The sequence below is a fragment of the Daphnia magna genome, linkage group LG10 (genome assembly GCF_020631705.1).
Source record: "Daphnia magna isolate NIES linkage group LG10, ASM2063170v1.1, whole genome shotgun sequence".
In the NCBI taxonomy this organism is placed as follows: Eukaryota; Metazoa; Arthropoda; class Branchiopoda; order Diplostraca; family Daphniidae; genus Daphnia; species Daphnia magna.
Window position 1 is genome coordinate 7,708,615 of NC_059191.1, and position 23,171 is coordinate 7,731,785.

At 39.2% G+C, this 23,171-nt stretch overlaps 3 protein-coding genes and 2 long non-coding RNA genes across 32 annotated transcripts; all 5 read left to right on the forward strand.

The window, feature by feature from the left end:
- Positions 1-2,627: 2,627 nt before the first annotated feature.
- Positions 2,628-5,757, forward strand: LOC116935000 (alpha-amylase). Of its 4 annotated transcripts, none has more exons than XM_045180401.1 (13): positions 2,628-2,781; positions 2,873-3,092; positions 3,284-3,291; positions 3,392-3,543; positions 3,656-3,819; positions 3,923-4,101; positions 4,230-4,368; positions 4,469-4,633; positions 4,804-4,868; positions 4,959-5,038; positions 5,118-5,202; positions 5,277-5,415; positions 5,504-5,757. In XM_045180401.1, exons 2-13 carry the CDS (start codon positions 2,930-2,932, stop codon positions 5,635-5,637), a joined length of 1,473 nt encoding a protein of 490 aa, XP_045036336.1. In that variant the 5' UTR covers positions 2,628-2,781; positions 2,873-2,929; the 3' UTR covers positions 5,638-5,757. The 4 variants fall into 4 exon arrangements, with proteins under 4 accessions (XP_045036336.1, XP_045036339.1, XP_045036337.1 ...); XM_045180404.1 differs by having other exon boundaries at positions 2,635-2,781; positions 2,910-3,092; XM_045180402.1 differs by having other exon boundaries at positions 2,637-2,781; positions 2,913-3,092.
- Positions 5,758-11,407: 5,650 nt separating this feature from the next.
- On the forward strand, positions 11,408-15,016 carry LOC116932150 (alpha-amylase). The gene is given in 15 exon segments (XM_032939926.2): positions 11,408-11,684; positions 11,757-11,763; positions 11,858-12,009; positions 12,071-12,234; positions 12,347-12,525; positions 12,772-12,910; positions 13,004-13,165; positions 13,275-13,419; positions 13,508-13,592; positions 13,653-13,791; positions 13,864-14,201; positions 14,263-14,447; positions 14,560-14,617; positions 14,619-14,655; positions 14,724-15,016. Coding segments are annotated over 15 exon segments (2,106 nt in total). The 5' UTR covers positions 11,408-11,523; the 3' UTR covers positions 14,879-15,016.
- Positions 15,017-15,289: 273 nt separating this feature from the next.
- LOC116932206 lies at positions 15,290-16,354 on the forward strand. 2 transcript variants are annotated; one of them, XM_032940008.2, is made up of 4 exons: positions 15,290-15,476; positions 15,565-15,714; positions 15,791-15,838; positions 15,939-16,354. In XM_032940008.2, the coding sequence occupies exons 1-4, from the start codon at positions 15,399-15,401 to the stop codon at positions 16,218-16,220; spliced, it is 558 nt and encodes a 185-aa protein (XP_032795899.2). In that variant the 5' UTR covers positions 15,290-15,398; the 3' UTR covers positions 16,221-16,354. The 2 variants fall into 2 exon arrangements, with proteins under 2 accessions (XP_032795899.2, XP_032795898.2); XM_032940007.2 differs by having other exon boundaries at positions 15,326-15,476; positions 15,791-15,883.
- A 917-nt stretch (positions 16,355-17,271) lies between these two features.
- Positions 17,272-21,072, forward strand: LOC123476866. 23 transcript variants are annotated; one of them, XR_006651864.1, is made up of 11 exons: positions 17,272-17,330; positions 17,393-17,693; positions 17,778-17,874; positions 17,951-18,373; positions 18,437-18,641; positions 18,697-18,836; positions 18,912-18,993; positions 19,056-19,166; positions 19,294-19,557; positions 20,468-20,609; positions 20,672-20,752. It is a non-coding gene; the product is annotated as an uncharacterized LOC123476866 (long non-coding RNA). The 23 variants fall into 23 exon arrangements; XR_006651863.1 differs by having other exon boundaries at positions 18,697-18,813; XR_006651866.1 differs by adding an exon at positions 20,845-21,072 and having other exon boundaries at positions 18,697-19,166; positions 20,672-20,750.
- Positions 21,073-21,360: 288 nt separating this feature from the next.
- On the forward strand, positions 21,361-23,022 carry LOC123476793. 2 transcript variants are annotated; one of them, XR_006651658.1, is made up of 8 exons: positions 21,361-21,523; positions 21,587-21,708; positions 21,775-21,924; positions 21,983-22,106; positions 22,167-22,238; positions 22,350-22,387; positions 22,449-22,529; positions 22,625-23,022. It is a non-coding gene; the product is annotated as an uncharacterized LOC123476793 (long non-coding RNA). The 2 variants fall into 2 exon arrangements; XR_006651657.1 differs by having other exon boundaries at positions 21,371-21,523; positions 21,775-22,106.
- Positions 23,023-23,171: the final 149 nt, after the last annotated feature.

The following is a 23,171-nucleotide window of genomic DNA, read 5'->3' on the forward strand; positions in this document are numbered from 1 at the left end:
CGGTTCTCTTCAATATAAGATATGACCTTTTCTTCTTTTCTATTATACCACCCCCGAAAAAAGTATGGAGGGAGACTAGATTGCTATATAAACTCTTTGAAGTGAAATGTATTCTCCTGTAATAAGCCGTTTTCCCTCTATTGCGCGCGCTCTAGACGCACTTTTCTTTTTTGATGTAGTAAACTTTTCGGTCTCCTTATTGCGTCTTTCATATCAAAGAGTTTTTTTCTTTCTTCTTTCTTTCGTTAAAAATAAGAAGAAAAACTTTTTTCTTAAGCGACGAGTTTAACAATAAATATAACTAATGTGCTTTGAAGGAATACTCTGCCGTTTATGAAGGAAACACTGGTTGAGGCTGTGATAATAAAACGAGTTAAAGAAGAAGAATAAAATTGCCTATAAATGTTTGTGTATTTATGTATAGCCTATTATACGCATTTATATACAAAGTCCCTAATCAATCTTTGGATTCTTCGTTGAAACTCCATCTGTTGAGAGCGCTCTATATATGTATAGGGTTATCTCAAGAAATATAAATGTATCGACTCCAACCTCTGCCCTGTTAAATGTTATTGCATATCAGCGAGACACTCTCTCCAACCAATTGCAGACATTTCGGATAGAGATGCACCTGTTCGTCTTCAAGCATTTCAAAAAGAGGAAGACACAGCAGCATTTCTTTTCACATATATTAGGTCCTTAAATCTGTCCTCATTTCAATCGGAATCCTTCAACTCTATTATAGCTCTCCTGCTCCCCCCGTTCAATTTTCCAATGTCTCCTTTCTATCTATATAATACCTAAAAAAAAAGAACTAAAAAAAAAAACACTGTATGTTGTATATTTCCTGAATTTATAGTAAAATAGATATCTGTATCCAAACGTGTGTATATCTATTACTAGACAGCGACACACTCAAAGATATTGGAAACCATTTGTGTTGCCATTTTTCTGCTCACGATCGACTATATTTTATCTTGGCGCACACACATCACGCACGTGTATAAGGTATGGAAGAAGGAAATATCTTTATTTTCACATCGAAATAAACTGGTCGTTTTTATTGCCAAAGGAAAAAAAAAATAATGTGCGAATAAATGAAAAAAAAAAGAAAATCTAGAGCGAAATAAAATAAAGAAAAGAGAGATGCGCGTGCTGTTTGCTGTATATATGAATTCATCCGATACAACCCCCCTGCTGGGTCTGTTGGATACTTTGTATCGTTCGTTATAGACGGTCTATATATTAGACGATAGATCCAATACGTCTATATAAACGTCTTTATTTTGATATGGGCGCGGAGGATATAGCTATATACTATATTCTTTGCAGCCTGCATGTATGTAGACACAAAATAGAATATGTTTTTCTTGCTCGTTTGATAGCGAAAGCATGGCGATCCAATCTTCACGATAGATGGCGGCAAATACATTCCAGAAGAAGAGAACCGAAACGACTCGGTTATAACAATCTTGTTCACGTTTTCATATTGATGGTGCATATATACACATTTCGGATAAGGGAAGAGATAATAAGCTGTATATATACACGAAAACGAACAAGAAGCAACTGCCGTCCATTTGCGTCCCGTTTCATTCAACCATTTTTTACGTATGATGTGAAAACTTGAGCTATTTGATGCCGAGTCGCTAATCCGCCTATAGAAATTCGAATACAGCAGCCGTTGCGATATATAGAGCTGGTGGACATTATAGATGCTAAGTTATATCGCAAAGGCACAGTTCTATGTAGTATACATACGTTGAGCGTGACGTTTATATTCTCTGTGGAACGCTCGAAAACAGATCCCCCGTTTCAGCTCTATTTGATTCTTTGCGCAGCGCGCGGGGATGATGGTGTGAATTGCCTGCGCTTTTGATCCCTCAAAAAGAGAGAAGAATAATGTGTAGAAAATACAAACAAAACAAAACAAAACTGAGCAGCGAAATTGATGTATGTTAGAGCTGTGTAGTATATACATATACACAGCAGCGTTGCTGCACTGCGTCTATATGTATGGCTTCGTGTGATTCGACGAAATTATGCAAAACAGCAGCAGCAGCAGTCAGCTGTATCGTCTATATGGAGAGATCACTCAGCTCCAGTTAATCAGCCACTCCACAAATGAACCAATTATAGAACCAACGGGCGTTCGCTTATATTACACCCACATGTAGAAATGTCTTGTATATATTTGCCATGATCCATGACGTCATCGAATGCTAATATTTCTAACTATATACTAAAGGAAAACGAATTTCTTTTCGTGTTTCTAAATATATATCACGATTCGAAACAGTCCCCAAGCTTGTTATATAAGTAATACGTCATTCAGATATATACTATAATGCATTTACGTAACGTACGTCTTTATCTTCGATCGGGATCACAAAATAAAAGACAAGAAACACAAGATTAGTTTAGGCTATAAATACGTTTGTTTGGCAGGGCCCATCAACTATGTAACAATGGCACTGCACTGTGTGTTTGATATACACATGTAGACCTAGAGACGTATCTGTTTTGTTTGAAAAAAAAAAAAGAATGAAATCTTATATATGCGTGTGCGTGGCTGACGGGCAAAGGTCGGGCTCTGTGTGATCTATATCTGTGATAAACTTTCCGCTTGAGCGGGAGGTTCGCGCTCGAGCAACGCTCGGATATAAACCCCTCCCAAGTTGTGGCCAATTGTTGGGAGACAGTATATATAACTCGGCTAAGTTATAGCATCACGTCGAATAACTTTCCACTCTAAAGCAGAACATCACCTTTTCTTTGAAGGTGAGCATTTATTTTTTTAGAGCAATCCAACTGTCATTTTCTACGTCCATCTCGAAGGCCGCGAATATAATTCATTCCCCCATTTTTGCAGCAGGCTTTACAACATCCTTTTATTTTTTGATTTGAAGCAGCAAATAATAAAAAAAAGATGTTTCGTGGCGTGTTGATGCTACTGGCTGCTGTCAGCTGCAGCTGGGCGCAGTACGAGCCCAACTGTAATAACAAACAGGCCATTGTCCAGTTGTTTGAATGGAAGTGGACCGATGTCGCAGCCGAATGCGAAAGGTTCCTAGCGGCCAACGGATATTGCGGTATGTTAAAAGCTTCACTGTACAAGTATATAATAGGCTAGACTATATATACCATAGTTGCAAAACTTGGCCCTTATATGATTATCGGTTCTAAACACGAGCCCAGTCCTTTTGTAAAACGTTTTCATCTATTCTATATGTAAATACCTATCCAACGTGATGTACTACAAGACGTTGTTTATCGGATGCAGGTGTTCAGGTAAGTTCACTTTAGTGATTCAAAAGTTTAAAAGACCTTTTTTTTTTTTTTATATTAATTGATCGGAATTTAAAAGAAAGAAATTGACTTTTTCTTAAAGATTTCTCCGCCAGCGGAACATATCGTTCTCCCTGAGTTGGCGTGGCCGTGGTGGCAACGCTATCAACCCGTCAGTTATCAGCTTAACGGCCGGTCGGGAACAGAAGCCCAGTTTATCGACATGGTACAACGTTGTAACCAAGTCGGAGTAAGGTACACGCAAAACACAGCCCACCAAAAGGAAAAAGAAAAAAAAAAAAACAAAAAAAACAACACACATCTGAATATCCGTTTTCATGTATACATAAAATCTACACACACACAGGATCTACGTGGACGCGGTAATCAATCATATGACGGGCGCTAACCAGAAGGGAGTCGGCCATGCTGGTTCAACGTTCGATACGACGGGAAGCGTCCGCGATTTCCCGGCTGTCCCTTACACGGCAGAGAATTTCACGCCTCGAGAACTTTGCCCTTCAGCTAGTGGTATGTAGCTATAGCCTATATCATTTAAAAAAATTCAAACAATAATAGTCTACAGAAATAGGCCTATACAAACAGATGGCATCATAACATTGTGTTGAAACAGGTAACGTGGACAATTACGACGATCGCAATAACGCCTACAATTGCTACCTCTACGGGTTGGTCGATTTGTACCATAGATCCGACTACGTCCGTCAGACCATCGCCAACTATTTGAACACAATGGTCGATATCGGTGTGGCCGGTTTCCTAATCGATACGGCGAAGAACGTCTGGCCTGAGGTATGTATACAAGAGTTAGCCCTTTTTGTTTGTTTTTTTAACGATTTGATCGCTTGACCAATGAGTGAACATTGAACAATGCAATTGTTTTTATTTTTCCTTATATACTTACTGTATGTATACTAAAGGATATTGCAGCCATCGAGTCGCTACTTCACGATCTACCGGTAGATCAGGGATTCAGCAGTAACGCACGGCCCTACATTTTTCAAACGGTTGTTGAATTCAACGAATTCGACATCAAAGTGGGCGATTACTACGACACTGGTCTGTTGTTGGATCAACATTCTTCCATCGTTCTTTTTTTTCATTTTGTTTCATTATTATTGAATTAATAACAAATACAAATGATTACGATAATAATAAGGTATGGTGACGGAATTCCGCTATCCGGCCAAAATCACCTACGGAATAAACAGTTACGAGCAACTGCGCAGCCTGGTTGATTACAGTTGGGGAATGTCCATACCGGAGAGGGCCGTCGTCTTCGTCGACAACCACGACCTCCAACGTGATTCTAATATTGGACCTGGTATGCGTCTCATCACAACACATGCCTTATTATTATTTTTTTTTTTTATTTTGCTAGTCTATCCCCCCAAACAGCACTGTTGGTTAACCGCAAAAAAAACATGTTCTTTTTTCTTTTCATTTCATTTTTATGTTTAATCAAACGATCAATATGGATACATACAAATGAAGGGGATGTCACCACTTTCAAGACACCAATCGAGTACAAACAGGCGGTAGCCTACACTCTAGCCCAGGTAATATAACATATACAGTTTATGATCACAGCAATAGATGTAGGCTTCAAAATACCAAAAACATGTGTTGTTTTTTGTTTTTTCGAATAGGATTATGGTTTCGTTCGTCTAATGAGCAGCTATTACTTTGAATTCGCCGACCAGGCACCGCCTAATGACGGCACTTACAAGTAACAAACAAACTAGATAACATTATTTCTTGATAGTTCCGATCTGCGTGTATAAAATACACATTGGGGTATCGCACAGCACACTAGATGTCATTATCAATCCGGATGGAAGCTGCGCCAACGGCTGGGTATGCGAGCATCGTTGGAACATCATCAAACGGATGGTAAATAATCTTTCGGACACAATGACCGTCTATAGAAAATGACAAGCGCTAATTGTTGCCGACGTGATGGGCAGATCCGATTCCGCAACGCAGTTGTAGGTACACCCATGGAAAACTACTGGAACAACGGCGTGGCTGTTGCGTTCTCTCGTGGCAACAAAGGCTTTTTCGCCATGGCAAAGAGCGGTTATCTGCAGATAAACTTGCAAACTGGTAATTTATTCTAACGTCCATTCCCAAGTGATCGTTTTTATTTTCTTTTTCTTTCCTTTCTTCCCATTTTGGATCGTATTTTCTACAGGTCTACCGCAGGGCATCTATTGTAACCTTATCGATGATTGCAACACTTCCATCCAGGTTCTTGCTGATGGCACAGCTGATATCTCTATTGCCAATCCAGACGAACCTGCCGTAGCCTTTATTACTTTCGACTAAAACCGCGCACAACGATGAAACGTAACAAGGCCTTTCAAAACTGCTATTCGATTATAGCCCACAACCCATTTTTTTGTCTTGTTTATATTCTTGATCAAATATAGCTCTTTAAAAGCAAAACACGTTTATTCCTTATATCTTGAAGTCTATATTTTTCTTTTTCTTGAATATTCCTTTGATCGATTCAACAGTAACTACGTTTCCGTGTTACGTCATGACGCGCCAGCGTCAAGTCGATGGCTGTGTCGGAGAATTTATTTTTTATTTTGCTCCAGAATGTATATTGGCTATGCAGATATACAAGTCAGCGACGTATGTTGACAGCAGGCCTATATACCCCGATTGCTGAATCGATATGCTTGTCAGCTCGTTAACGTGCAAACGTCCGTGCTCGTATCCAAGAAGGAAAAGAGAAACGAGACGATGAACTGATGGGCGAAACAATTCAACAAAAACTAATATGCCGTGAAATTGGCTAAAAACGCGTTGGAGGGTGCGAGAAAATCGAAGCTTCCCAGAAAACGAGGCAATCATCAGTCACTTCAATCGCAAGTTTTTTTTTTTTTTATTATAATTATCTTGGATTTTTTTCGCCCATTTTTCAAAACTAATGAATGCCAAGACTCTGCCGTTGACAGCAACTTCCGCTTACTCGTCAGTGACGATTGCCTCAGACACAAGTGGCCAAAAGAGAAGGGAGAAAAGAAAAACCAATTTTGGTATAGATGTGCACAAGCAACAAGAATAAAAGGAGGGGGGAAGGAGGTGACAAGTGTAACTCTGCAGAAATGCGCCAATTTTAAGTAAGCACTTATTCGCAAAAGGGCGTTATTATTGTCCCCACTCGAACGATCAAAATGGCGATTCATCAACTTGAAAGCCTTTTGCTGAAATAATCAAGCGAAAATCGGTCGCAAGTCTCCAAAAACTGCCGACAACGACTCGAATCCATTCCTATAATGCACACGCACTTTCGTATTGAAATTCGTTTTACGGCATAGCAATTGTTTTCGCAATGCCGATGGAAACCGAGATCTCCATCAAAAGCTGCCCGATTGATTTAATTCTCTCGTTCTGCGCGTTGCTGCTGTCCCGTCCGTTTAACTGCTCAAAGAAACGAAAGAGTATTATACGTCAGATGTCTCATTATACTTCCCACTGATTGAATCAATTCGCGATCAGTCCTTGTTCGATCCTTGTCAATAAACGTTATCGCCGCAAACAAGCGCGTGTATCGAGTCTGCCTTCAGATTTTGCCTTCAGTTCATGGACATCAAATCTCTGCCGCCCGCTGTGCTCACATTGCTCAGTGCTCTTTACGTCCTCAAGTTTTCTACGGCAGTAAAGAACAAAATTTTTGCTTTGTTTTGTTGATTTTTTATTATTATTTCAGTCCTTGGGAAGTTTTGCAATCAAGCAAAGTTTTCAAAGACCTCCGCCCTCGTGATGTAAATGGCTATAAACATATGGGTTCCCCTCTGGCCGTTGCTATATGCAGCAGCCTACGTATGTAAGCGACTGGGTGTTCTTTAGCTTTCCAAACTTTCATAAAGAAAAAAAAAGCTATATGGTTACGGGTTGGACCTTTCTTTTGACTATAGGGCGGAAAGTGCTGCAACCGTTTTGAATAATAGTTGAGCTATATACTGCCCCGAAAATAGCGTGGCAAAGTTCAAAACAATTATTTAAATGTCTAGACTTTTGGCCAATGCAAATTGACATGACGGGCCCTGATGTGCGGATAGAAAATGAAGAGGCCAAAGAAACTCAATTCCAAGCAAACGCTGATAGTATAGTCTAGCTATATATACACGTTTCGCTCAAAATGATATCACAGTTCAGTTCATTTAAATTAAAGTCTCGCTGCATTTTCAGATTCTATATAGCTATATAGTTGGCACAAAAGAAACTTGTTTAACAAACGCTGGCGCTGGCAAGTATATAACGGTTGGACGATTACCACTTCAATGGGGTTCTCCGACTTGTACAACAGACAAGCGCCAAAGAAAAAAAGAGAAAAAGAAAAGAAAAGGGAGGCAAACTAGACGCGGAAAAACGTTGCTGTCGACTATATCTCGATCGCTTCGTTCAGATTGGATATAGTCGTCGTCGGAATTCGTTTGGGGGCTGCCAAGCGCATCTGACTTTGGGACCAACTTCAATCCCGCGTTTTTCTTCCTGTTCAACAATGTTTATAAGATGGGTGACAATTTGTTGGCCCTTCCACTATATCGAATAGCGATGCAATCAGGAACAAGTTGCACAACAGATCGACAATTCCCGGTGCATCACTTTGACGTACTTTTTTTTCGCATAGACAAACAGTTGACTTTTTTTTTCTTTAACAATATCGTAGAAGCGTCTGCGTACGACTTGTGCCGAATAATCTAACACGAGTGGTTTGCGCTCGATTGCTTCACTTTAAATCCGTTTCTGCTGTATATATACATAAAGGTCTTTAGCATATATACTCCTCCTCTCATCACACGCACGAAATACTAAAGCGTATTAGACTAAAAAAAAAAAGAGATTATTCATAGTCTCGACATATTATAGTTTGTACATATACTGTACATGGCTCCCGAAATGTGTATATATAGTAATTGGAAGTCTTGCTGAGCTTGAGCAATTATTGATCAGGCTATATACGTTGATGCCGGAGGGATTCAAACATGTCAGCGACGGATCGCAATCACCAGTTATTGATTTCAAAGGTTACGTTACCCAATCGACTCGCTGCAACAGACCCACCCCTCCCTGTGTCGTTTCTGGGTTACCTTTATGCAGTTGATTACAACATCAATATGTCATCATTGGCCGGCTAAAGAGGGACGTGGCCGAGGCAAGACCAAAATCAAAAGCTTGCTAAAGTGTGATTAATGAAGAATAAGAAAGTCGATATCGAATGGCAATCGGGCCAAAGAGAGCCATTCTTTTCGAGTTACGACAGGCCTGACCTTCAAAAGTCCGAGAGACGTGGGGGCCAGGACGTGACAAATAAAAGACGGACCTGGCCGGCTAGGGCTGCCCGAGCTGCCGTGTGTGTGTGAATGCGCTGTGGGGAACAAAAGATTCGGCTGCTTTCCAGGCTGTTGCTCTCTCCGGCTGTAAGTCCAATTTGCGCAACAATGTCAGCAGCCGGAACCATCATGGAAGTTACTGGAACAATAGAAAAAAAAAAAAAAAAAAAAACAAATAAAAAAAAAAAAATAATAAAAAAATGTTTTTTAAAAAAAAAAAAATTTTATTAAATTTTTTTTTTTTTTTTTTTTTTTTTTTTTTTTTTTTTTAATTTTTTTTTTTTTTTTTTATTTTTTTTTTTTTTTTTTTTTTTTTTTTTTTTTTTTTTTTTTTTTTTTTTTTTTTTTTTTTTTTTTTTTTTTTTTTTTTTTTTTTTTTTTTTTTTTTTTTTATTTTTTTTTTTTTTTTTTTTTTTTTTTTTTAAAAAGGGGGAGAAAAAAAAGAAAAAAAAGGGGGAAAGAGGGGAAAAAAGGGGGGGAAATAATTTTTTTTTTTTTTTTTTTTTTTTAAAAAAAAAAAAAAAAAAAAAATTTTTATTAAATAGGTAATTTTTATTTTTTTTTTTAAAAAAAAAAATTTTTTTTTTTTTTTTTTTTTTTTTTAAAAAATAGGGGGGGGGGAAAGAAAAGGGGGGGGGGGGGGGAAAAAAAAATTTTTTTTTAAATTTTTTATGGGCGGCCCCCCCAAAGGGAAGGGGGGGCCATTTTCTTGGCCCTTCCCTCCCACCCTATCCCAGTTTGTAGTTTTTTCCCTCTTAGTCTGTGACAAAGGCAGGAGCAGCAAGGGCAATTGGTCATTCTTGTAAGAAAAACAAAACAAAAAAAGGAAACATTTTCCAGCCAGCTAGAAAATGCGGCTGCACATTGAACGGATGAGACGAATTCTTTGTTGTTTTCTTTCTACGTCTTCGGTCTACGCAAAGATTTTTCGACGTTGTCGATCACCCAGCGCCATCTATTGTCGTTCGTGATAAACGGCTGGGATCGTGAATCGAAACCGAACGCTAGAAACAAAGACTGTGATGTGTTCGCAGTTGCTAACCGCGGTAGAGCCGCAGTCTTTTATTTTAGTTTTTTTAAAGGTCATCCGCTAGGACCCCATTGTCTTTGTCGAAAGGCAAGTTATGTTTTGCCCGTAGGGCCGCGGTCCCCAGATGCAACTTGTCTTTTGTTCAACTGTCCGTACGGGGGTGTGATACGTAGCCAGGATTTTTCGCAAAGTCCAACATCCTTTTTTTCTTTGTGTTGTATAGTCAAGCACGTATACCGTGCAGTAACGTCTTCTATGACGCAGAACAGAAATAACATTTAGAAATTCGTTTTTTAAAGTTAGAGATCATCAGCTGGAATTGTATTCCCCTTAAAAAACGGCTACGTCAACAGTTTTGCACGAGTAGGTCTACGTATTTGAATAATAGACTACCTAGAATTCGATGTGCAAAATCTTGTTTACCTTCAAGAACATTATTTTGTTACTGAATAAGGTGCTCTAAATTTGCGACATCTCATGGGATGTAGCTTGTTTTGGTCCAGTGGGTTTCCTAGAACTTTTAAATTCATTTAAGTCCACCTAACCTTGTTAAACGGGGAGAAAGGGTGGGGTGCACACCTGAAGGTGACGCTATCATCAATGACCGGAAACCAAAGAGGTAAAGATGATTTTCAAGACAAAGCATTTGTTTTTTTTAGCCCACTCCTTTACCCTGTTTAAACACGAAACGTCAGTCGGCCATTCATTGTCTGTATTGTTCGTTTGAAATTCTCCCAGTTTTTCTCTTGAAAGATTGTTTTGTGATGTTGTTGAAAATTATCGTGCTTTTAAATAGGCTTCACAATTTTGTGTGTGACGCAAGACGCAGGTGTTTAGCTGCGCCCATTAGTTTATTAACGCTAGTCATGAAAGCTGAAGTTTTTACTGCCTTGCGTGTTCCTGTCACCGCAATGAGTTTCGGAGCCAATCGCTTTCTTGTGAATTGTAATTGATGCTCGGTGTTAGCATGTTGGTGCAATTTTCTTTGCTAAGTAGAGTTACCATATATACTGTAAGTTATGGCTTTAAACAAAACTCGGATGACGTTCATGACGTAACTTTTTAATTAAAAACGAGTGAAACCGAAAGTTTGGGCGTTACATAGGTGGACAGAAAAGTGAGTAATGGGACGTCAATAGCCACATGATGATAATCACGAATTATGCACGTAAAGATAAGAAACCATCACATACTATCTGACATGCAGCTTAGACATCTCTATCACAAAATCTCTTTGACAAATATTTGAGAAGCTAAAACAAATAGTTGTAAACAGATTTTCGTTCCCTTGCATAATATATATTGTGTCAAGCCTAACTAACGTTTCAAGAACTTTGTATATAATTTCCAGAAGCGCAGAGCTATAAGAATGACTATTCTTTAGCTATAAGAATTGCTATTCAGGTCGTTCTGCATTGTCCGTGATGAGCCTGATCCCCTTCGGCTTTTGGTAAATTGGCTATTCGTTAAAACATCGCTGAACAAGCCGCTTTTAGGTAAATAATGTGTTGCAAACCTGTTTACTGAGTATACACTAAACAGTATGTGCAGACTGCGCACTTTAACATATTGGACTGCAAGGACTTGGGATTTTGCTATCGGAATGTTACGTGATAAAAGGCTCGTGAACATGAAGGACTATACACACTCCAAAATCGGATAATGTGGAACATCGAACGAGGTAAACATGACGATAAAGGCCGACTATATAAGAGTGTAGAAACGTGTCAGCAAAAGGAGAGCAAACTTGGATCGGTCAGTGGCTGTTGGTCAGGGCTCGATCTGGAACACTTCGACTGTGTTGCCTAAATAATATACCTTCTAAAGGAAAGAAAAATGTTACGTTGGTTGCTATTTCTTAGTTTGGCCAGCCACTGCTTGGCTCTTTACGATCCCAACTGCAATGGCAAGCAGGTTATGGTCCATCTCTTTGAATGGAAATGGACAGATATCGCTGCCGAATGCGAACGTTACCTAGCTGGAGCTGGATTTTGCGGGCAAGTATTTGATTGTTACAATTCATGAGTCAAGTCATTGTCTTAACTAGCTTGTTTCTTTTGTTCCCACAGTGTCCAGGTGAGAATTAACCATCCAATCCTGAAGACCCGATGACTGCTCCCTCATAATTGACGGAGAAAGCTTTAATGTTAAATTGTTTGATTTATTTCAGGTATCACCACCGACTGAGCATGTAATTCTACCGGAGAACAATTACCCATGGTGGCAGCGTTACCAGCCGGTCAGCTACAAACTGTTCTCCCGATCGGGAAGTGAAGCTGATTTCGTTGACATGGTTCACCGGTGTAACAGTGTTGGAGTGAGGTACGTTCATATTATTTCTGACGTCATACACATGTTTGAAATTTCTGTCGATTTCCATCAGGATTTACGTCGATGCTGTTGTAAATCACATGACTGGAACTGGACGTTCTGGCACGGCTGACGGAGGATCGACCTACAACTCCGTTGGAGATGCTCGCGATTTCCCCGGTGTTCCGTACAGCGCGGAACACTTCACTCCACGCGATCAATGTCCTTCCGGCGATGGTAAAGTACTTTCTTTTCTTTGTTTTCTTTTTTTTTTTCCCGTTTCAAAATCTGACAATTTCGGTAAATGCTAAAAGACAGTAGAAAATAATCATTCACTTCTATCATTAAGGCAACGTCAACGACTACAGCACCCCAGCCAACGTGCGTAATTGCTACCTAGTCAGTTTGACTGACTTGTACGGGAAACTAGACTACGTCCGTGACGCTGTGGCTGGTTATTTCAACCACTTGATTCAAGTTGGAGTGGCTGGCATTCGAATCGACGCAGCCAAGCACATGTGGCCTGAGGTACTGTACGTTATCATTTGGAAATTTCAAAGAGCTAGCGTTAAGTAATGAATTGCGCTCAAGTTCATTAGAGAAAGAGGGAATGCAAAAAATTTGCTACAGCTTTATTTCTCATTTCATAACCGAATCTTAGCAAAGAATGGCTTGATTAAGCATTCAGTCGACGTTATAATTGTCCTAAAATTCATTAGGAACAATTAGACATTAATTAACGTGTAATGATTTGTTAAAAAAAAAAAAAAAAAGGATATTGCAGCCATCTTGTCCAGATTGAACGATTTGCCCACTGATCAAGGCTTCCCGGCAGGATCAAAATTTTACGTGTTTCAGGAAGTCATTGATCAAAACGACGGCGCAATTAAAGTCGACGAATACTACGATACAGGTTAGTCTATACGCTTAAGTTATTCAATAAGTAGACTATCCCTGTAGTTCCTGATTAATGAAAACTCTTTTTCTCTGATTCCGAAAACAAAAGGATACGTAACTGAATTCCGCTATTGCTCGAAAATCGCATGGGGTATCAAGGATTACGGACAATTGAGCAACTTGATCGATTACGGATGGGGTATGGCGCGTTCCGACAGAGCCTTCATTTTCACTGACAATCACGACAACCAACGCGGCCACGGAGGAGGCGGTATGCCACTAATGCATTATCTAGATTGCTAGCTCTATTTTTCTGCATGTGCGCACTACAAATTCTGACAATGCCTTCTCTCTTTTTTTTTACACTCGAATGATGATAGGTAATGTCATCACGCACGAAAACCCGCGCGACTACAAACAAGCCGTGGCTTACACTCTTGCCCAAGATTACGGATTCACTCGCATCATGAGCAGCTACTTCTTTGAAAACTCCGATCAAGGCCCTCCTAGCAACGGAGGTTACAGGTAATTCAAATTGATTTCTCATTATTGTGAGAGCTTTTCTGGTTAGAAAGGCGTTGCTCTAACACGTTGTTTAATCATCTTAAAACAGCACGGCCGATGTTACCATTAATGCTGATGGCAGTTGCGGTGGTGGGTGGGTGTGCGAACATCGCTGGAACGTCATGAAGAAAATGGTATTAGTTCTTTTTTTATTCGATTTTCTGGTTATTTTTTATATTTTGGCTTGATTGTAGGTGGAATTCCGCAACCTTGTGGCAGGTACCACCATGTCGAATTACTGGAACAACGGTAATGCAGTCGCCTTTTCGCGTGGCAATCAAGGCTTCTTCGCTATGGCCAAGCAAGGATCAATGTCGGAAACTCTTCAAACAGGTTTTCATTAAAACAATTTCAAAATACCCTTGGCTTCATTTTTCAATCTGCTATAAATGTTTGAAAATGAAGGTTTGCCTGCCGGTAGTTACTGCAACATTATCGATGATTGCGCATCATCGATCCAAGTAGGAGCCGACGGCATGGCTCAGGTTAACATCAATAACTACGAAGAGCCTATTATGGCTGTGTGTGTTGGTTGTGGTGGTGGTGGAGGAACTCCAGGACCTATAGTCACGACAACAGCGGGACCGACTCCTCCGCCAATGACGGGCATTCAGCGTACGGTAGTCTTCGTCAAGAAGCAAACATCTCCTGGTCAGGATCTGTTCATCCGCGGAGGAATTGATTCTACAGTTCGTCCTGGTTGCTCGCAAGATATCACATCCACCTGCGCCATTGATTTCCAGGTATGAATGCTAGGCCGAATCCGTGAATTTTTGAAATCAGTATTGGTGATTTCGTTAACAGATGAAATCACTGGGAACAAGTTCGCATTACGATAAGTACAACACCTGGAGCACCGGTGATAGCCGTCTTGATTGGTACGGAGCCGAACCAGGACAAGGATCTTACATGGGTCAATTAGCTGAAGGAACTCCATTGGCGTGGACTTCGAACTCGGCATCCAGTCCCGGATACCAAAGCCTCAACAGGTATAAGACACACGCTTTTTGGACACAATTGGAAAATGATTGCTATTTTCTATGTGCTCTTCACTAACAAGACACCCTTTCTTCTTTGCATGTATTGTTGCACTTTGTGTAGTTGGGGAGAACATTACTGGATGGTCGAATTCGACATGGATTGCTCGCAAAATGAGAAATGGCTGGTTCGAAGTGAAAGCGTATCTAACTAACGGAGGTGCGTAGTCGATAAGGTGCATTGATTCCATTTTCGTTGGCTGAAATTGTCTTCTGTTTTTATTTTAGCCGGGTGGGAAAGTGACATCAATCAGTCCACATGCACAGGATCGGCTGGTGGTCGAGCTCCTTACACATCCAAAAATCATTTAGGTCGTTGTGGTTTCGTTAACGTTTTCGATTTCGGCATGAGCTCCTGCCAGATTATTCCGATTTCTGCATAAGCAGTTCAAACAAAAGACTGTCTCTCTTTGTGAAACAAGAGGCTTCACATTTTATTTTAACTTGACATTTCAAAAAAAGAAAATAAATTTATTGATTAAAAGAAAATTGGCATTTGAAAAATACAGTCCTGACATACAGCCCTGGCTAAAGTGAAGTCCGCTAAATGTGTAGTTCAGCTTTGTCAGCTATCGAGATTAGTGCACACAAAAAACAACAATTTTTAAAAAAAAAGAAGAGATGACATGTGTTACCATTGCTTGGAGCCAATGCAATTAAAGGTTTACAATAAACATAGGTCTACGTGCTACATGAACTACTCTCCGCCTTCCGCGCAGTTTTGGCCTCCGTTGCGGTCTTAAGAAATGCCAGGTTTTCGTCAACAGGTACAATGTAGTACAAATATACAAAATCATTCCTACAAATAAGAATATGTAAGTAGCTACAGTAACAGAAAAATAGCAAGAGTAAATACATTCCAGATCTTCTTTCCTCGCTACGAATATATGGATCCCATATACAATGAAACTGACCGCGTGCCGAAGTAAACCTGCGCAACTGCCAATGTCCCGAAACCGCAACAACTGGATAAACAGACGAGTAATAGAAACATTTTACCCGTGTAGATCTACATGTTGTGTTGCAACGTGGCATCTCCAAACATCTAAATTGCTAACCAATTGCGAAGCCGAATGTATTCCAGGTAACAGCACTCGGAGAAATGGTTGGTTTCTTCACTATTCTACGTGGCATTCTGATCTTTGCGTTGGCTGCGTTTTCTTGCTCGGTCTGTGCACTTACATTGAATCAGCATTTTCAGCAACTTCGAAATGATTGCGTAAGGAAAGATTTAATTCTCTCGCCAAATGCGTTGGATTTTTTCTAGTTCACTTTTGTGTTCTATCCGTGATTAGGTCCGTACGAAGGAATTATTGGAAGATAATATCATTCGACTAGAAAAGGTACAAGCCCAACTGGAGACGCTGGAACTGAAAGTTAAGCAGCATGTACGACATTTGCTTCACTTAGTATTTTTTACTTTCATACTAATAATGTTCTTAGAGCTTGTTGGGGGAAGTTTTACTTGATCAGTTTGAAGACATCAGTTCTGCTAAACTACAGGAAGAAATGATTGAACATGATAGCAAAATACGGCAGGAAGAAAATTTTGCAAGTGTTCCACAGATCAGCATATCGTCAGCAATTACCGAGTCCATTCCAAATGACGCTATTAAGTTCATACAAGAAATTAAAGGGCCAATGGAAACGGCTGATCCAGCCAGTATAGTACCCGTTCCGAAAGGCGTTATTAGTATGGATTACAATTCATTTACTCTCAGTTAAGTGCTAACCTCATGTATATCGGTCTAAATTGTATTGCGCAATGTGAAAAAGGAGAATAAAGCCTGCGAATAAAGATGGGTCGTGGAAGTGGACTCATGCAATAAATATACTACCAACTTGGAACACTGTCAAAATATTTTGTTTTCAATTCTAAAAACTGTAACGTGATTGTATACCTACTACGTCTATAAATACTAAGGGCCTAAGTTCCTGGATGGTTTGACGTACCGTATATAGGCCCAGTAGGAGTCAGCATCGATCGCCATGAAATCAACAACACTTCTGAAATTCTACAATTCTAAATTTTAGTATTTTAAAAGAAAAAAAAAAAGTCGGGCTTATTTTGTAGGGATTATAATTTTAAAGTCTCAAAATTTGCAAAAAACTTTACCTATTGGAATTCACTACAAATTACAAGTTATGATCAAATTTTACGTTGAATGCGGTAAAAATATAGGACTTTTCATCAAGCCAGCTATTTTTGAAATAAATGGTGCAAACGCGTTCCTGGCGCGTCAGCATTGCCTAAAATTTAGCCAAAAATGAAACAGTGGGAAGGCTATAGCCTTCTCATTTTCGTCAAAATCTGCAAAAATCGACATCTCTAAGAATTCAATAAAAACACACACGTTATACTCAAAATTAAACGCTGATTCCGGCTGGAATATTAGTTTTCCCATTAATTATGTGGTTTTTGAATAAATCGCAATCGTAGTAGTCATAGCGCTAATGCCTTTTCAATTGTAATTACTAAAAAATTAGAAATCAAACCTGAAAACACAATGCATTTTTGTAATCCACTACGGAACGCCGTTTGATCCATTTTTAAATAGACAACTCTTATCGCTAGCTGATCGTTTCTGTAGCAAATAAATAGCTAACTAGCACTGCCATCTAGCGTTAAAAAACAACACTAACAGGAGGGATTTGAATAGACCACGCCTTCAACGAAGGAGGAGTCCACTACATATTGAGTTTATCGATCGATTGTTAGGCCCATTTCGATCGCTACTGTACAGTCAATGGCGGCATGGCGGAGACGCCATTGGTACTGGAAGTGGCATGTGCGACTTGATGTGGCGTTGCATGTGGGAGGCTCCGTTTGTAATGGTAAGCGTATCAATAAATTAGGTTATGTAAGGCAATGAGTTATGCCATAATATCTCACTTAGTTCGCAGACTGGTCAATTGATGATACGTGTGAACAGTGGTAGTGCTTGGGTGCCTCAAGAGGGAATCGCAGAACATAGCCATAGAGCTAAAAGTCATAGAAGATTTTAAAACTGTTATTTGATTTTGTGTTGTTTCAGCAGTAGTATGTCCTTCAACAATCTGTTATGTCCAAACATGGAATGAGTCGCATGTGACTAAGTCAACCAAATGTGGCAACAACAATTAGTCAGCAAGGGAATTAGTCAGTGAAAAACAACACATTCATTCCTGAGGATGGTTTCGAGTTTATCTATGCTTATTGTATGTTTAATTTTTATTGTAATTATTTTAAAATTAATATCTGAGGTTTTTCTTTATCGTGATTGAAATTTGCCATGTTTTCAGGCCAACTGGAAGGATTCCTCTTTTTCACATAACTTTACCATTTTCATGGTATACTTAACTGCTTGTCAGCGGATTGTCACTTGGCATCATTAGAATGGTACAGTATATTTGCCAATTATTTCTTTTAGTTTTTGTTTGTGATCATATGTCTCACAGTGTTTGCATTTCTTCAGGTATGGTCCATATCAGCAGTGTTATGATGCACTTCTTAAATACACCAATCCCTCAGAAAATATTCTAATTGAAATTGTGGAAATTTCTGCCCTTCATGCAGAACTGCACAATGATGGGTTCGTATAAACAAGCTTGAAATGACAAACCAACAGTATTTTTGGTTTGGCTTACACATGTTGACATACTATGACACGTTGATGTTAGCTAAATTGTTATTAATCATAGGGGTAGGTAGTATGAAATGAAATTTGGATGTTTGTGTCTTTGTATTTGTTTGAGATGACTCTTGATGCAGGAAGCTTTTCCTGCTTCTTACGAAAAGGGACATTGGATGCCTTAATGTCTAATACCAACCAAGTGTCATTGCAAAGATAGGTCAAAGATATATTAATATAGATTGCGCTCTGAGTGATGGTGACATGGTAAAAAGAGAGGCAGTATGAATATGTGCTGCATCATTTACTTCTATCATTTATATCTTCAAGGTATCTTACTGATTTCTATTGGTTTTATTTGTGGAAAGAATATCCTGAGCGGGAGAATTGGATCACAATTGACTAGATGTTTTACTATTTTAAATGAGTTAATCACAAAGAATTTTTTAGTGATTCATGTTCTGTTTCTGTAATGTAGGTAGAATAATCGCAATGTCGGGGTTCTTATTCGCGAGAGATATGCCAACTGTTTTCAGTAAGTGTATCAGCAAGAATGTTATACTGAAGCCCACTTAATTTCTTTAATGTAGATTCGCAATCGTAATGGATTTGAAGAGGATATTGATGGAGTTTTGGTATAAAAAAGTACATGCTCGTTGGAAGGGCACCGAAGAGTTCCGGATACTTTTACCATCGCACATGTTATGGTATTTTTACAAAAATCATTGAAGTACTTATTTGGAACCCCTTGTTTTCTGTGGCCCCGTTTCCCCCTTGACTTATATTTTTTTCTTTAACCCTTTAGTGCGTGTAAAACTAAAGGCTAAAAGAAGAAGAATGATTCAAAAACTGTGGGAGAGAATCATCAAAGAATTATACTCGTTTAGGTAATCCTTTCGGATTCGATTCCGCCGTTTATGCTGCCCTTTTCTATAAAGCACTTCTACAGAGTGACGACTCGTTGCGAGTGCATGACATCCATATCGATAACGGTTTCCTGCGTAAAGACGAATCCGAGCAAGTCGTCACTAGTTTACAGCAACTCGGGCTCAATCTTCGGGTAATTAGGGATACTTTTCTGGACCTTTCAGAATCTTATAATTGGCCAAAGTTTGATACGAGATTAATTGATACGTCGTCCTGTCACATCTCAAATTCTATGGTTTATAATTCTTTTTCTTTAACAGAGCTCTTTTCCAGACAGTGGCTTCTCATTTCTATTGTCATACCAGCGATCAGATTTGATGTTTCGAATTGTTTTGGGTTGCTAAAGCAAGATTGACTTTCTACGATGCTTCCACCAACGTGCATGGTCGCCAAACCTTGTTCGTTGTGTCGGACTGTAAATCCGGAAGATAAACGTCGAATTATTGGCGATATGTTTGTCAAAGTGATAGATAGAACGGCTAACGATTTGAATGTCACTTGGGATAATCTACTTCTCGGACAAGGTATCAAACTTCTCTTTTTTGTTGTTGCATGTATTATATTGCCTAATATTCTATGTCATCATATATAAAAATATTATAGTTTCTTTGAGACCGGATTTAATTGGGGCCGCTTCGCATATGGCTTCTTCGCGCGCTGATGCCATAAAGACTCATCATAACGATTCCGAAATGGTTCGTCAGTTGAGCATTTACGGTCGTGTAGTAGAACCTCTTAAAGGTAATTGCGTTGTAGCATTCCAGTAAGATCTTTACTCTTTTCGCAATTTTTCCCAACAGATTTCATTTCCATAAAGATGAAGTAAGGTCTTAGTTCGTGAGCTGGGTCTGTCCACAGTATTATTGGAATGTCACCCGTTTCCTGGTCCTGGTTATATATTTATATTTAGTTATATTATTATTTTTAAAACCCAGAGGTGTTCTTCACTTTTCAGGGGATTGATTGATGATACTTGTTGATTAATCCATGAGGAATGGATAAGTGGAGGGTAATGAAAGTTTACAAATGTAATTCCTCGTGGCATTTTCATTCACGCATACAGGGCAGCTCGGGAGCAGACGAACCATTGAAAGGGCCTTGCGTAGTCTAGCTGCATCCAGCCAGATACTAGTAGAACCCAAAACATTGTTTTGACAAGTACTGTCATAATCTACTTCTCGGATAAGGTATCAAACTTCTCTTTTTTGTTGTTGCATGTATTATATTGCCTAATATCACTGCATAGCTTTTATTAACCATAGTTTACTTTTACAACTATCAAAATCTTGAAAAAATGAGGAAGTAGAAAAATTATATATAATTTTTTTTTTTCGTGGCGAAACCGGTTGCCACAACAGCTGACATTTCCCGTATATTTTCAAGACATCTAGCGGAGAAATAACTAACTCCGTAGAATTTTTATTGGTATGTCAGCTGTCCCGTCAGCTGTTCCATTTCGCGTGGCTTCGGACAGAGGATGGCTGCTGAAACGAACGTCTCTTCTTGAAATTTTACCTCTGATTCCGTGTATTTTGAGTTGCATCTTGCGAATTCAATCAATGCAGAGTTGTTCAAGGTATTATGGCAAAAATTCATGTCAAAGTAACATCGTGCCACTTTTATTTTAAATTTTTAAAGGAGGAACATGGCTTGGCTTTGCTAGCACGTTTTTCATCTCCGTTAGTCTGATATACCCATTTTGTTTCAAAGGTGATAGGTTAAAAGAGTAGTTCTTTATAATCTTTTTCTCTATCCAAATCTCTTAGATTCTTGGAGGGGGCTCGGGTGATGTTAGAATTTATTGGTATTAGTTTGTTTTTTAAATCATGCTTTCAGGTCTTTGAGATGTACCTGATGTACTGTGGTGGCCGCAAAATCATTCAATGACTTGGTTCAATCTAGGAATTGGTTTTTCTATAGTGGTCAACAGTTTTAATTTGCAGAGATCCTGGAGACACCTGATGTGTTTCATTGGCGTTGGAGTCACTCGGTGACAGTAATGTTATGTTGTCAGTTTAAATAAAACATATCCAGTATCATTCTTGTGTTTGTAGAATTATTACTTCATTCAATGGAAACAGAGGAGTTATTTTTTTTTTTTTTTTTTTTTTTTTTTTTTTTTTTTTTTTTGAAGAAAGGTAATGGATTTATTCTTACTCTTTTGTGATGCCACAATTTGAAGTTTGTCTGTTTCAGTCATTCCGGAAAATCATCATTCCGGTTACTTCCGGAAAATTGCCGTGACAATATGCAAAAAGTAAAAAATGGGCTTTAATGTTCTAACAATTTCAAATACTTTTCTCGCATTCGTTAGGGTGTGGTAGCTATTTTTCCGTGTTTTTGTTGCTTTCAACACTACAGGCTGATCCTACTAGCTACGACAGTTTTACCAACAAATGTTTAGCCGTTTCGTGCTGCAACTAGTAGTCCATTTTCTAGGATGTAATGCCTAAAATTGGAATTCAGCTATCAGAGATTATCAAAATTCAAGTACTCTAAAGCAAGTGTTGTACCGTTTTCAACATTCAAAAAAAATATAATTTTTGGTTCTAGTCGGAAACTCTAGATGGCGTTTTTGCGCGTTTAAGATGAAGATTATGAGTGACAAGCTAAATGGGTGTTTGTTACGTTACGCTGTTATGTATTTCAAAGGATTTTTCGTCAAAAAATTTACGGTATGTTGTTATCTATTCAGTATTGCTATCGTTGGGTATATATTGAATAGGAAACCCTTGAAATAGATTGCTTTTTGTCTGTGTTGGTGTTTTGCCTTGTCAGCTATGCTAGCTGCTGAACCAGCAGCCTGCATTCCTGCTATCAATGTACCACAAGAGATCCTGACACTTTGAGAAGGCCACTATTGCTTGCATGAAGATCACCATCCAGTTCAAGTACTGTTAATGGACCTCAAGCCTTTTGTTTAAGCTTAGTGATGTGTTCTCTTGTCAGTCAATGACAGAGTCTTCATCTACTTTGTGTTGCCAACTATCCACCCTAAGCATCCCAGGTATCCAGATTTCCAAGTTTCTCTGATTAGCCAACCATCATCAAAACCCTTCAGCTCTTCAATGTGGTATTTCAAAACATAACTTATCTTCCACTACACACATCTGTAACAATTTTCTCTACACAGGCTTCTCTTCCTCTCTTCTTAATCTGCTGAATGCCAACATTGAATAAGATTCATCATCATTGCCTTTCCATGGTATTTTAATTTGGTGGATTAACTGGATTTCTCATTTTTAATAAATCTTTGTTGTGTACCCGGAAATCTTCATTGTTAATCCTGCTGTTCTTCTCACCGTTACTAAACCAGCTCACATGGATAGGCTTTAACAGCATCTCCATTTTTTGGTATTTTAAGTTTCTATATTATGGAGCATTGTTGTGTTGTAACAAAAAACTTCTATGGTAGGACTGCAAATATTCATCTTCCTTCGGTACGACACTGCCGTTTTGACAATTTCGGCAGTTTCGCCCCCAGTGGACCACACGCGTAAGTTCTTTGTCTTTTTCATCGTTTTGTCAGACAAATACCATTTTCCGCTCAAAATCACTTACTTCTTTTTTTGCCTCATTTAATCTATTTAGAACTACATTTTCTTCGTCTTCCTGTCGTTGTTGTCAACGACTTCATCTCATCACCTCATTGATGTCTTCGCCTTGATCTCCGTCTCGTCATCTTCTCCTTCATCTCCGTCTCGTCGTCTTAGTCGTCTTCTCCTTCATCTCCGTCTCGTCGTTTTAGTCATCTTCGCCTTCAACTCCATCTCGGCGTCTTCGCCGTCTTTGTCTACGCCATCACCTCGTCGCCGGCTTCTCTTTCGCTCTGCACGTTGGGAATTCACCGTGGATCTTCGCTCTGGTATTGTTTTGTTTTACATTATTATGTTTAAGTTAACCCGTTGGCTGCCACCCCGTTTGCGTCCCATTTTTGTTGTAGCTTGTAGGGACCGGCCGCAATGGCCTTCGCCGCAAGGCGCCTTAGGCAATGCACCAGTAGGGACTTCTCTTTGTCGATGCGGTGGCGGATTTCTGAGGGTGTGCATTCCCTGTAATGGATTCCGTCACCGTGTCAGCCCGGACTTGTCTTCGGACAAGTCCCACCTTGTTCGCGATCCTTAAGACGCGATGTTTA